General features: G+C 46.8%; 1 protein-coding gene across 1 annotated transcript in view; it reads left to right on the top strand.

Annotated features, from left to right (window-relative positions):
* Window positions 1–7,453: 7,453 nt before the first annotated feature.
* Window positions 7,454–14,967, top strand: part of SLCO2A1 (solute carrier organic anion transporter family member 2A1) — a 105,175-nt gene continuing 97,661 nt past the window's right edge. Inside the window, 1 exon segment of the mRNA NM_001280332.1 lies at window positions 7,454–7,534. Coding sequence (NP_001267261.1) covers window positions 7,529–7,534 — 6 coding nt within the window. The 5' untranslated portion in view covers window positions 7,454–7,528.

Raw genomic sequence — 14,967 nt, 5'->3', positions numbered from 1 at the left:
AGTCCAGTCTACAACTTAAAAACAATGGACTGGCCTACAATCTAATAAGAGATATGCTTTAGTGTTTTTTTTCCCCAGAAACATAACTTTTTCTCTCCACACTGATCATATAGAAATCTCAGATTTAAAAAAAAATCTTAAGGCTAAGAAGCCAGACCAAGGGAGGGTTTAGATTTTGCTTACAATCTTCAGGTTCTTAAAGTGACAATTTTTACACATTCACTGTAAGGCCAGAAACTCTTGAAGCCAGGCATTTTATGCACATTCTTAAATATGACATTTCCACCAAAACCTTTATAATATAACCAAGGTTTCCAAATTTATCTTGCATATAAAGAGAGAGCAGATTTTTATTGAACTTACATAAATACAAATAAGAATACTCACAAATAATTTCTGAATTTTGGAGGAATCAAGTAGCTATAAAAATCAAATGCTTCCACTTTTGCTCATGAAAAGATATTTCACTAAATTATTGCAAACTATAAATCGTTTATGAAAGAAAATTTCCCTGAATCTGAAAAATAGAGCACATAAGTAAAGAACTAACCATTCTTGTCTCCTTATGTAAGCACTAGGGGAAAAAATCAACTTTATCAATTATCAACTACTTAATTTCATGTAATTAATTTTGCTGTTGTTTTGCTCAATTTTGATTAGCAGTTCCAGGAAAAGCAATTTTGGACTATAAATGGTTGCAAACGCTTCCAGAGAAAAATTGAAAACAATAACTGTGGGTAACAAAAACCTAGAACAGCCAAGCTCAAACATCTGACGAAAGTCCACAGTGGACAAGGAAATTTAGTTATATTTGTGTATATAAAAATTTAACATAATAGCCTAATCATGACTGATAGTACATGTCATGACATATCAGAGTTTTAGAACTCTCACACAATTTTGGAACATATTTTAATACCACATGTATACAAATATAACTTAAAGGAAGTTGAACATCATTTCTTAATTGATAATGCTTCCCCTATGATTTCTCAATAAGCCTAATCATTTAATCTTTATGCAAGATGAGAGATACATTCTTTGAGGCTCTCCAGGAGCCCACCTGGAAAATCCCAAAGTTAATTTTAGGCCAAGAAGATTTAATTTTGGATTTTGATGCAGGGGAAATCTACCAAAGATGTCAAAAAGTCTAAGGTACTTGATTGAACAGAATCGTAGGTCACCGCTAAATAATAGTTATTCATTTAACTAGAGCGGTAATCAAAAGACTTCAAAAGCACTACAGAAAGTTACATGGATGTAAAAACCTTAATCCTTTTAAAGTTCAATTTTCCTAAATATCAAAAACTCAATAAAGATAACATGAAACACAGGAAATTATCTTGGTAAAGCATAGAATCTTTGTTTCCTAGGCCAGTTACCTAAAAGGCAAAGAAAAAAGAAAACTGCCTGTAGTGTGATTGCTTTTATTTATACAATGTCCCTTTAGATAACTTGTAAGTTAAGCCTAACAAAAAGAGGACTTGAATTTAATCAGGCACAGGATAAGTTCATCCAGGGTTATGAATGTACTTTATGTTATAGAGAAATGTAAGCAAGAAAACTGGCACCTTGCACAGGAGAATGTCTGGCTCTTAGTAATAACATAGGAAATTTCCTGGTTACATGGAACAATTAAGACTTATCAGGAAAAGTCAAAAGTACAGAATCAGGCCGGGCATGGCAGCTCATGCCTATAATCCCAGCACTTTGGGAGGCCAAGGCAGGTGGATCACCTGAGGTCAGGAGTTCAAGACCAGCCTCTCCAACATGGTGAAACTCCATCTCTACTAACAGCACAAAAATTAGCCAGGCATGGTGGCAGGCACCTGTAATACCAGCTACTCAGGAGGCTGAGGCATGAGAATTGCTTGAACCTGGGAGGCAGAGGTTGCAGTGAGCCAAGATCACACCACTGCATTCCAGCCTGGGCAACAGAGCGAGTCTGCATCTCAAAAAAAAGTACAGAATCAAGTTGTACTATAGGAAACACTGCTTTCCTAGACCTTCAAGATAAACACTTATAAAAAAATTAGCTGGGCATGGTGGCATATGCCTATAATCCCAGCTACTCAGGAGGCTGAGGCAGGAGAATCACTTGAACTCAGGAGGTGAAGGTTGCAGTGAGCCAAGATTGTGCCACTGCACTCCAGCCTGGGTGACAGAGCAAGTCTCTGTCTCAAAAAAAAAAAAAAGATAAACACTTTAGTGACAAATTGTAATGGCTGTGCTAAAACCAGGGAAAAAGTTACAGGACTTGGCAAAAATGTTGAAGGAGAGGGTAATCAACCCAGCCAAGCAAAAAGATAGACCTTTTCAAGGGTAGAAAGGAGAGTTGCATTTCCAACCTGAAACTAGGGAAATTTGATAGAGCTCAGGAAGAAATGTGGCAGAAATAGAAACTGTTTGTAGTTTAGAGGATTACTGCTAAGAAACTGATTTCAGAACCAAAAATCAAAACTTCTTACAATTTTATTAAAAGCAAATCAACATTTTATGAAACACCTCATTGTTCTAACATAGGGGACCAACATTTTAAGTTCTGTATTAGTGTGTTTTTAACATCAAAGTTCGATCTCTAGAAAGGCTCATACACAAGTTCCTTCCAATTGTAACTCACTTGATCACAGAGAAAATTCCTTTTATAAATTGTCTTTTCACATTATCATGATTTACTTAGATCATTAACAACATGCTTGAACTTTCTGGTTTGTCCTATACGTCTTCTTTCATGAATAATCAGTCATTTAATCTAGAACAGAAATTTACCACCCAAGATTTTTTCTCACATAAATTATTTTCTTTTCTTTTCTTTTCTTTTTCTTTTTTCTTTTCTTGTCTTTTCTCTTTCTTACCAAATATACATCTTACCCTCCTTATACGCTTGCACACAGAATAGTCTTTCTCATCAATAGTGGTTTAATCACATACATTAATTACAATGTTAACTCTTGGTGACCCTAATATTCGGTAAAAACCTAGAAAGCAAGCAGCTTTTAACTATTAATCATGTACCAACAATCCAAGAATACACATTTTACAATTTCCAGGAACACATGCTTTCTAACAGAACCGACTCTTTAATATGGAACAGGATATTTTTACTAGAAGATCCACTTATGTTTCTCAGAAATAAGAAGCCAAAAGTATATGAACCTAAACCCATAATATTCAGCAGCAAATGTCTCAGCATTACATCTTATCTGAAAATGCTCTAGACATTCAATGTAAATCCATCATTTAATTTAGCTTAGCTAACCCTAAGGATATCATTACTAAAGACATTTGAGAAATCTTCTTAAGTAAACATATAAAACATAACCATTATCCACAATTCATTTATGAACTTTTATTTCATTTATATCCATCCAATTCATTCACTTTTAAAAATTATATTTGGAAAACTTCATGACACACTAGACAAATCTAGCTACCATCTTAAGCTAAATTTTTTCATCAGCAAAATTTACATTATTGCATGCCAGGCAAGTATCATAAAAGCAAGAACCCTAAAGTTAAATACATGCATATTTTTCTGATAACTCAGAAGACATAGTGATTCCCACCAAAGCAACAATATTAGACTAGTCGCACCCACCAAAAGATTACTAAGTTACATGAACTTGAAAAGCATTTGGGCTTATTTGCTTAATTTACGAGTACCCATTCATTTATAAACCAATTTGGTAGCATAGACAATATACAAACAGATACGTTTACACATATATACACAAAAATACAAAAAGGCACAAAGATTTTACAGCTTTAATTTTAAAACTCACTAGTTTAAAAGGACAGTTGGATTCAAAACTGTGTTTCTGTAAATGTAATAGGCTGAAATTTATCTGTCCCCTGTGGCCAAAGCCCTTACCGAATTTCAGATAAAACAGCGTATAAATTTGTATCTCAAGCACAGAGAGAATTTAAGTTTTCTCAAGAAGGAGTTTGGGTGTGCTAGATAGAGGAGGATTAAAATGCATGCCAAGGTAACATAAATCATAGGAATTTATCACACAATTTTACAAAGAAACATGTAGATGAGCCTAGAGAAAATGTAGGAACCTTTTCAAGATAACCAGCTGAAAGAGTGAAAGAGGAAGGAGGGAGTGAACAATAGACCAGAGACGGTGAAAAAGGTGTAGAAGTCAGGCAGAGGTGGGCAAGGGGGCTAGTGGAATAAGGGTCTTTCAAAGGTGTTTTAACAGTTTTAATTTCAATCTTGCAAGCACTATCTCTTTCTGTTTCATTAAGGTACTCATTCAGTTTGGAATTATTTCTCTAAGGGAGGCAATGGTAGCCTCTTGATTCAATTTAGAACTTTCGAAGGGCCAACTGAGAATTAGGCTTCCTTCCCATTTTCTCTGGGAGGCTCAGTATTTTCTTTGTTCCAATTGTGCACGCAAATAGGCAAGTTTGGAGTTTCAAAGGAGCCCCCATTTTTGCCAACAAAGTTTAAGATTACCCTAAGTAGTTTTTGTCCAAAGACTTAGCCAATTACAATTCCATGGACCATAATTTTTGCTCATAAGGCCAGCAGGAGAAAAGCAGTGCCGGAAGGTGGCTGATCAGCAGGGGAATCTTAAAATGTGGGTTATCCACTGCACTGGCCTGATGAAAATGTCCCTTCCAATGCCCTTAGTGTGACCCTCCCCACAAAACCTTACAGACCAGCCAAGTTCGACTGGGAAGAACCCCCACCAAAGGCAGAGTCAACTGGGATAGCAGATCCACCATCTCCCCAAGGTGCTGGGTAGTCCCACCTCCACCCTGAGTACCTTCTTAGCCACCAGGGCCTGATCCCAGCAGGGACAGTAGCTCCTTGAGACCCAGCAGGAAGACAAGGTCTGTATTCAGAAGTCCCAGGTGCCAGGTCACAATGACCTCTCACAGTGGGGGTGCCAGGTCACACTAACCTTTCACAGGGACCGGGGAGCCCTTAATAACCAAGCCTTAGTTCCTGTTCTTTGAAACATAGATTACAACAACCGGACCCACTTCCCATGGTAGCTGCATGGGTTAAGTGAGATGCTGGCTCTGAGGCTGCTGTGTGAATTGCCCGGTGTTGTTGAAAACTTGGTTTATTGGATTCAATAGAACTCTTCAGACGCCAGCAACAGGAAATCCAGCTCAACAAAACTTAAACTATAAAAAGAATTTATTGGCTCACAGAACTGCAAAGACCAGATGCAATGCCCATTGAGACTTAGAGCCTGAAGGATGTGGCCATGGGCCCCGGTGACCTCTGGCCCACACTCCTGTTCCTTCGGTGGCCACATCCTGGGGCAGATTCTCCCCACTGCTCCCTAGACCTTGACACTGAGGGAGGAGGCCCTCTGCCCTGACCCTGGCCCTAGGAGAGAGCACACTGTCCTGGTCGCTCCAGCAGGGGGCCCAAGTGGCCAGGCCTAGGCCCCATGCCCTCCTGCCCCAGTGAGTGTCAGCTTACCTAGGCCTCAGAACCTGAGAGTAGGGAGGGCTGGGACCCTGAAGGAAGGTCAGGGAACTTTCACGAGAAGAGGGATAGATTTGGAGAGGAGTAAACAGCAGAGGTCTACCTTGCTGACCATCATTCCTACTACTGTCGCTGGAGAGAGGTTCCCAGAGCCGGTGAGGCCAGGAGCCCCTGCGTGCATTTAGTCTCCACACCCTGGTGTGAGAGAGCCGTAGGCTTACTGTCCTCAGGTCAGAGTCCTCCCTGGTCACTCTCCTCGGCCTCCTAGCCTGCCGCCTGCACAGGGAAGCAATGAGCATTCTCTTCCTGAGTGCCCTGCAATGGAGCCACACCTCCAGGCACTCCCTCCCTGTGACCATGAACAGGGAGGAGGCCTGACTTCTAGTGACCTCACCAGGTGACTCAGAGCACCATATTGGGCCCAGGGTGTGTTGCAGACCAGGGCCCAGGTAAAGGGTCTCATTGAGCTTTTATTGGCCCTGATGTTTACAGCAGAGAAGGGAGAACTGATGCTGCCTGGGAGAGCCAGGCTGGCCTAGGGCAGGGGCTCAAGCACAGGAAGAGGCTGTGGTCCAGGAGCCAGGAGCCGCTGCCCACCCCCAGTGCTCTTGGCACTTTCTTTGTTCAATTGGGAAATAAGGTATGCACTACATGCATCTCCCATCAGCCCCTCGCGCAGGAGTGGTGGGGAGAGGCAAGCTCTTCTGACAGATCAGCCCTGCTGTGTCTCCGGTGGTGGCATCCTGCTATCTGCACTTGTGTTTGTACTTGGTCCCTGCCCTGAAGGCTCACAATCTACCTGATATGGGGTCAGTCCAAACAGTGCAGAGAGGGCGTGTGCACGGCAATGCAGGGCACCCGCTCCCTTTCCCAGGTGAGAGAAAAACAGGGCTCAATATGTATTCCTTGGGCTCTGTGGAGGTGCAGGAAGGCAGGAAATTGGGAGCCTGGGGCCTTTCAATAAATGAGGAAGCTACAGACCTGGGCAAATAAAGAGAGGGGAGAGAAAGGGCCCTAGAAGCAAGACTGAGGAAAAAAGAGATCCCTCCCAGAAGTGAGGTCAGGGCAGGTGGGAGCATGGGCCCAGACCAGGGGCTGGACCCAGAGCAGGGTACACGAGCCCCAGAGTGATCATACGAGTGATACAGGCATTGTGGGGAATCCAGAAAACAAATAAGGATGTGCAGGGAACCTCTTCATTAGAGCTTCCACGGGCTGACCCTGCTATGAGCAAGGTGAGGACACAAGGAGAGCACTTCTAACCAGGAAATGCTAAGACAGCATTAAGGAAGCCTGCCTGCCAAGTGTGTGTGTGTGTATGCGTGTGCATGTGTGTGCATGTGCATGCGTATGCCTGTGTGTGTGTGCGCCTGTGTGTGCGCGTGTGCCTGTGTGTATTGCCTGTGTGTATGTGCATGTGTACCTGTGTGTGCCTGTGTATGTGCGTGCATGTGCCTGTGTGTGTGCTCACGCCTGTGTGTGCATGTGTGTGTGCATGTGCATGTTTGTGCCTGTGTGTATGTGTGCATGTGTGTGCCTATGTGTGCCTGTGTGTGTGTGTGTGTGTGTGTGTGTGTGTGTGTGTGTCCTGCTGCAGCCTCTTGACAGCTCCCAGGGTTTAGGCTCCAAAGGCAGAGGGAGGGAGTTCCAGGGCTGGCACTGGGACTCCCAGCTTGTCTCAGATGTGCATAGCAGGAAAGTTTCAGGGAGGAAATGGGAGAGCAGGGTCCTGAGCCTCTTCCCATGAGCTGTATATACTATACTAACTGTAGAGCCACCCAGGCCCCAGAGAAAGCAGGGCCTCCTGTAGAGAAAAGTGAGGAACAACTGGGGAGGGAACAGGGGACCATGAGGGAAGCACTGCTAAATTCAGAAGAAAAATATGATAGTAATAATGGTGGCCATTATTGAGGGCTGTGAGACCAATTCACTCCTCACAAACACCTCTGTGAATTAAGCACTGCACAGAGAAGAAGTTAGGTGACTTGCCTGAGGTCACATAGCTAATAAGCCGACAGTGCTGGGATAGACCAAGAGAACAGCCTGGCTTTGGACCTAAAATCCAACACTTCGGTTATGCCGGTGAGGAATCCAGTTCTTGCTGGGAAGGCACCCACATAAGGTCTCTGGCCTATAACCCTGGGTGCTGAGTTCCTTCTCCAGAACTGGGGGTGGTGGGGGTGCTGGGTCAAGGCAGCCACACTCCACTGCATCCTTGGGTGAGCCCCAGGTTGGCCAGGGCGGTGAAGGCGACGAGGCTCTCAGAGCTCATGAGGTTTGTCTGGACTGCTGGAGACAAGGAAGCCCCGGGGAGTGCCCAAGGTCTGTGGGGAGGGAGTGGGGTGGAGCTCTACAGCTGGTATTGTCATGCCATTCTCCTTGGAGTGCTCCCCTTGCTCTATACAGGCCAGGAGAGGTGTCACTGTGAGGAAGAAGGGGCCTAAGGGATGGAAATGCAGCATGAGGAAATAGTTTCAATGCCATAGAGAAAAATATCTAGAAGTGTTCAAACCCATGGGGCTTAGTAATTATACCACTGTCAGTCAGTCCTAAGGCAAAGAACTATTTGCAAAATGTTATCCATCAAGTCACTATTTGTGAAGGATGAAAGTTAGAGGCATCCTTAACTTTCAGCACCAGCAGAGGGTTTAAATCTTTTAATAATTCCTGGTTGCCCATGGCTGCCCATGTAGCCATTCAAGAGATGGTGAAGAGCTCCTCTCAACACGGAACAATGTTTACTGTAAAAGGTAGGATACTAATGGCATGCCATGATTTTTCTTGGTAAAAACATGTTTATGGGAAAAACTGGAAAGAGTAGAAAATTCAGTAAAATTTAAGTAGTGGTATGGAATGATAGGTGAATGAAACAAATATTCTATCTCCCCCAGTAGAGTCAAAACACAGTTATTTTTGAAAGAGTATAATATAAAAATTAGCAGGCAGTTTAAAAACAAGCATCAAGGCAGAGAGACAAAGTCTGGTTCTCTATTTGCTCGGCAACATCAAGATGGCAGGATCCTCTGGGTCACCAGCCCAGCACAGGACTGAGGACATTATAGGTGCTCACTGAACATGTGTTGCACTATACATGCAGGTTCCAGAAGCAGAGATGGAATCCCTGCTCCCCAAGAGTGGCTGGTTATCACACAGCAGTGCTGATGAGTAGGCACACGGGCTGTGATAAACACCCCTTGGGGGAGGGTATGACCTGAATCTAGTTGGGTGGTCTGCAGACGGGGCCAGGCTGGGGCTCCCTCCCCCAGGGAGGAGGCTGCTGAGGGACCAGACAGGGAAGGGGTGCACGGTGAGGCCTATTGGGGTTTCTCATGTTCCCCCAAAAGCATAGAATGTCTTCTACTGGGTGAGACCAGGAAGTGGAACAGACAGCCAGACCAGGCTTTGAGCGAGTCATTCATGGAAGACAATGGAAACCCCATCGTCGTGTGCCAAGCGCTGTGCACAGAGGGTAGACCCCAGGGAAAATGCAGAGCAGCTGGGGTCCCAGGAGGACACTCTGGTGCTGTGGTGCCCCTCTCTTGCCACACTGCATTTTCTCAGGCGGGGGCAGGAGGGCAAAGTCTGCCTCAGGTCCTGAGCAGGAAGAGGGGTGGGAGGTAGAATGGCACGCAGTATGTGCCGTGGAAAGCCATGCTGGAGGAATGGAACGTGCAGTCAGCAAGAGCAGAAAAGAGGTTCTCGGGGCTGGATCTAGTGAGGGCCCACCAGTGACCCCAGTCTGTGCTCAGGCCTTCATTTAGGGAGAACTCACCAGGCTGGGTGTGGCCTCGATTCCTGAGGTGGCATCCCTGGGAAGAGAAAGGGAGGGCTTTCCAAGGGGGCAGGGATGGGCAAGGCACTAAAGTAGGCTTCTGACCCTGAAGGGTCATGCTGTGGGTGGGCGGTGGACTTGGTCAGCCCACATGTTGTGGCTCAGTCCCTTTGAGCAAGAGTTTCCCAGCAGCTTGGATTCTGTACCTGGGTTGCCTGGGCTTTAATCCTGGCTCTGTCACTTACTACACATGTGGCCTGACCAAGTTATTTTACCTCTCTGTGCCTCAGTTTCTAATCTTAATCTTCTCAGTCCTACTAGTTCTTAGGGCCCAGCTTGACAATCTCCTCCTCCAGGAAGTCTTCCTGCTGCCCAAGGTGAATTAGGGCCCCTCTTCCATGCTCCCATAGCAGCTATGCGCAACAGCTTTCTTCCTACATCACAGCCACATTTTCTCTTTTTGTTTTCCATTCTGAGACCGTAGAGTTTTTGAGGTCAGGAGATGTTCTTGTGGCTAATTGTTTTTTGGGTTTTTTTTTTTTGTATTTTCTCAGTGCTAGGAAATATTTGCTGAAATTCATGTAAAATGGAACTAATGAAAATAACCTTCCTCATTTGGTGGTTTTGAGGATTAAAAGAATCAACCTTGGCAGGGCGCGGTGACTCACGCCCGCAATCCCAGTGCTTTGAGAGGTCGAGGAGGGTGGAACCCTTGAGGTCAGGAGTTTGAGACAAGCCTGGCCAACATGGTGAAACCCCGTCTCTACTAAAAATACAAAAAAATTAGCCGGGTGTGGTGGCAGGCGCCTGTAATCCCAGCTACTTGGGAGGCTGAGGCAGGAGAATCTTTTGAACCTAGGAGGTGGAGGTTCCAGGGAGCCGATTGGCACCACTACACTCCAGCCTGGGCAACAGAGCGAGACTCCATCTCAAAAAAAAAAAAAAAAAAAAAAAAAAAAAGAATCAACCTTGTACTAGAACCTGGCACAGACTGTTGGCACTGTTAAATAAAAATATAAAATAGTGGTCAGGGTGACTTGCAGAGGAACAGGCTGCCCCACCAGTAACAGTGACAAAGCAGTGGAGCACTTGCTGCAAACATGGCCTCTGACTCAGGAGAGGCAGTCACTGTTGAGAGTTAATCCATGATCACACTTGGGTATCTAAATTGCCAAGGAAGTTTCATCAGCTGCTGCAGGAGTGGGCAGTGTGGCCCACCAAGTTCATGGCCAGCCACTGGTGAGAAGAGACAAGGCTGAGACCCAGAGACAACCCAGAGGCCTCCAGGGGGCAGAAGGAGCGGGGTTTGGGCAGAGAGAACAATGGCATGGAGGTCTAGGAGCAATGAGGCCTTTTCCAGTCACGAGGGCCCTTTTAGAATTCATTTCTGCTTAATAGCACTTAATAAACATTTTTGAGTAATGGGATATGTTAGGTCAAATGGGGGATATAAACAGAATTGACACAGAACCTTTGCCCTTGAAGAGCCCACAGCTGAGTTGAAGGAAGAGACCTAGAGCACAGTTTACTAACATCAAACCGCCAACCCCCACAGCAAGAGCAGCTTCCCAGCATTGAGACCTCACTATGCTCCAGGCATTCCATGCATCATCTCATATGCACTTCATAACAGCTCATCACGAAGAGAAGTCACCGCAGATCCAATGGGTTAAGCAAGCTATCGAAGGTAGTCAGCAATTTTGTCTGACTACGAGGTCGTGTAATAATAATGTGAACCACTCCTTGAAGAGTAGAATCCAAGCATTGTGAGGCTGGCAGTGCAGGCAGGGGAACAGCATGAGCAAAAACCAGAGGTGGGAATGAATTTAACTGCCCCAGGAGGAGGCCCAAGACAGCTGGAGACAATTCAGGCAGACAGGAGAGCCCGTAGCTGCTCAGCTGCTCCCTGTCTTTTTCCTTCCCTCCGCAACCTTGAGAAAGTTGTCGATGGGTTCTATTTGCATTTTCTCCTATCCAGTTCCTCCTGCCCACATCACCCACTGCAGACACTCTTGCCAAGTTCCTCAATGCCAGCGTTGCCAGCCTGGTGGCCACTCCTCAGGCCTTCTCTTGCCTCCCCAGCAGCCTGGCCATGTGCCCGCCCTCCTCCCTTTTGAAAGAGTACCCTCAGCTCTATCAACACCTCCTCCCCTGGTTTACTTTCCTCCACTCTGGCTCCGTCCCTTGTGCCACCTTGATATTGCTGTGGCCCATCCTGGACCTACTTCTCATCAACACAGTCTCCCTAGGAGACTCATCCCTTCTTAAGGCTTAACCACCACCTCCACGTGGGATTTCCAAGCCCATATCTCTAGCCCAGTGTCCACCCTGAGTGCTGGACCCATATACCCATCTGACTCCTGAAGATCTTTACTTGGGTATAGTCTAGGAAATTTGAATTCCAAATGCGACCAGGATACTCACTGGCTTCCTTCAATAGTGACTGCTCCTTCTGGGCCCCCTCTGTCAGGAGTGGGCATCACCAATGCTAGTTGCCCAAGCCAGATCCTGGGAGTCATCACTAACATCTCTCCTCTCACTGATATGTGGGTGCCACCTCGCTTTGACATTTCTTAAGCTTTTCTCTCCTTCCTACCACCATCCCACTGCTGCCATGCCAGCTTTTATCATAGCTCCTGGGATTCCTTCCACAGACTACCTAATTCCACTCTGGCTGCCAGAGAGGTCCATGTGAAATGCAAATTAGCCCAGGTCACCCTTGGTTAGAAGCCTTTAACGGCTCCCCATTGTGCTGGGGAGAAAACCTAAACTCCCAGCCTCTTTGCTTCACACACACATACCCACTGCGCTTGGTCTTGAGCTCCAGCCAGACTGAAACCATGGAGTAGGTTTACCCTCTTTACCCTAATCCTCTCAATCCTACTAGTTCTTAGGGCTCAGCTTGACAGTCGTCTCCTCCTAGAAGTCTTCCTGCTGTCCAAGGTGCATTAGGGCCCCACTTCTATGCTCCCATAGCAGCTGTGCACAATAGCTTTCTTCCTACATCACAGCCACACTTTCTCTTCTTGTTTCCCACCCTGAGACCATACAGACTTTGAGGTCAGGAGATGTTCTTGTGGTTTAGCTTCTTTTAAAATTTATTTATTTATTTATTTATTTATTTATTTATTTATTTATTTATTTTTGAGACAGAGTCTTGCTCTGTAGCCCAGGCTGGAGTGCACTGGCACGACCTTGGCTCACTGCAGCCTCTGCCTCCCAGGTTCAAGCAATTCTCCTGCTTCCGCCTCCCAAGCAGCTGGGACTACAGACACCTGCCACCATGCCTGGCTAATTTTGTATTTTTAGTAGAGAAGGGGTTTCACCATGTTGGCCGGGATGGTCTCAATCTCCTGACCTCAAGTGATCCGCCCGCCTCAGCCTCCTCAAGTGCTGGGATTAGACGCATGAGCCACCGTGCCCAGCCTGTTTTTTGTATTTTTTCAGTGCTAGGAAATATTTACTGAAATTTAAGGATGGAAAGTCTGGGAGACCGACTCTGGGAGTGCTCTTGAAAGGAAATGGGTTACTCCATGTGTAGGTGTTGAAAATGTAAAACACAATATTATTTCTCCCTTTTTCCCTAATAAAACCCCAATTTTGTTCAGAGGACAGCAATAGTGTTAATTACACTTCTTAGCATCCTTTGCAGGGGGTAGCTATGTGGCCCAGGTTTGGCCAAGAAGACTTAAGTAAAAGCAACTGTGCACGCAAGGGAGAGATTTGCTCCCTTGATGTAAGCATGGCCCCTTCCTGTTTCCTGTCTTCCACATCTTTCCTGGAATTAGGAGAGGAGGCTGGAGATGGAGCAGCCATCTTGTGACAATGAGCCAGCCACAGGGATGGGAACCACAGGCTAAGGAATCTTGAAGGGCCTAGGTCATGACCCCTGGACTACCTACTAGCAGACTTCTAATTATTGAGAGACAAATAAATCTCATTTAAGTCATTTTGGTTGGCTCTCCATTACATTTAGCTGAACTCCACCCAGTAAAGGTCAATGAAGGAAGATAAGCATCTGTGAGCATTTCTGAATAGGCTTTTCCTTTGGAGATGATGCTGGCGCTGACGGGAGGCAGAGGGCCAGGTAAATGGAACAGGACTAGGTGAGGGCTGGAGAGGCTGATCCTCCCAGGGGTTCTACCAGAGGATCACAGTGAGGCCTCAGGGTTTGAGAAAGAAGCTCCAGGCATGGTAGCCCTAAGGTGTCTGTGACCTTGGCCTGGGGGTTTTCTGGTCCCTGTTTGGTTCAACTTGCAAAATGGGGCTGTTGGACTAGACAACTTATCAGAAGGCATAGTGCTTCAAGCCTGGGCTTAGGAGTCAGACAAGGCTGAATTCAGGGTCCAGCTCCACCACTTGCTAGCTGTGTGGCTTTCAGACAGCTTTCTTAGCCGACTGCTCTAGCATCCTTGTTTGTGGAGTCCAGACTCCATCAGTACCTATACCTGTAGGGCTAATGTTGGGGCTTCATGAAATCATGCATGTGGGTGCTCAGCCGAGGGCCTGGTATGCCCACCACACACCAAGTGCTCCACGCTGGTAACTGTCCTTGTGTGCCATGTTCTCCCAGTGGACAGATGGGACCTGGAATTCATGCCTCCTCTGGGGCTGGGGCTGCTACAGTGCTGTGGAAAGCCTGTCAGGATGTACCTCGCTCTGTGGCTGAGTGAAGAGGCCAGAGGCTGCCCACTGTTCAACATCTTTGGAATGCTGCCGTGTCCAGGGAACTTGGGTCGCAGGTGGATAGAAGCCCCCAAGCCCAGGCCAGGCCAGACCAGGCCCAGAAAGGTATCAGGTCTTGGGTAGAATAAGAAGCCTATGTGGTCTATCTATCCTGTGGCCTTTGTCTTAGCCAAAGCCTCCTGGATATTGACGGCATCTTTTCCTGGGTTTGGGGTGGGCTTGGAGAGGTTCCCTCTGCACGGGACTACAGGAGTGAGGGAGCTGGAAAAATGCCTCCAGAGCTGGATTCCTCACTGCAGCTGCTTTTGGAAGAACCCTCTTATCCTTCCCTTGAGAAGCCTCACTGTCTCTTCTCGGCGCTTGGAATCCTGTTAGTAGAAAATCTTGGGGAAAAAATAAACCCACTATTCATTCCAGCACTGAGAAGGAGGTCAGTGGGGTGCGTCCTGTTTGTCCACACCCCCCCCCCCCCCCAGCACCCCAGGCCAGACCCAGCCATGCTGACACTTGACAGCCCCTGCAGTTTACCTTGGCTCAGGTCCAGAGACTTCGGGCCCAGCCCCCACCTTTTCACCTTGTTACCCAGCCCCCTCTCCAGCGCAAAGAGCAGTTTAAATATAAATCAGTCCTCAACACAAACAGAGCTGCAGCGAGTCTCAGAGCCATCACCGGAACTGAGGGCCCAGGTTTTCTGCGAGTGCAAACAAGCAGAGACTAGCTCCGTAAATCTCCCCAAGAACGTCAGGAGGGGTGCTGGGGCTCCCCTCCACCCCCGGCTCACGTTGGCCCCTCCAGCGCCCGCCTCGGGCCCCCTCATATCCCAGCCTTCCTGCCCCCCAGCCCTGCCAACCTCTTTCTCCATCCCCTCCACTCACCCACCTTCGCTTCGCCCACCCTCTCTTCGCCAGTCCCCAGGAACCTCCACCCCCTTGCAGCCTCCTGCCCCCCCACAGCCCTCACCTCCCCTCCCCGGGCCCGCCACCTCCTTCCCTCCCTCTCCGCCTCCCGGCAGGCGGGATCTTCTCGGGGCAGTCAAGCCTCGCGGGTCGCTGCGGCG

Source organism: Pan troglodytes, chromosome 2, assembly GCF_028858775.2.
Source record: "Pan troglodytes isolate AG18354 chromosome 2, NHGRI_mPanTro3-v2.0_pri, whole genome shotgun sequence".
NCBI lineage: Eukaryota > Metazoa > Chordata > Mammalia > Primates > Hominidae > Pan > Pan troglodytes.
This window is presented reverse-complemented; position numbering and strand designations above follow the sequence as displayed.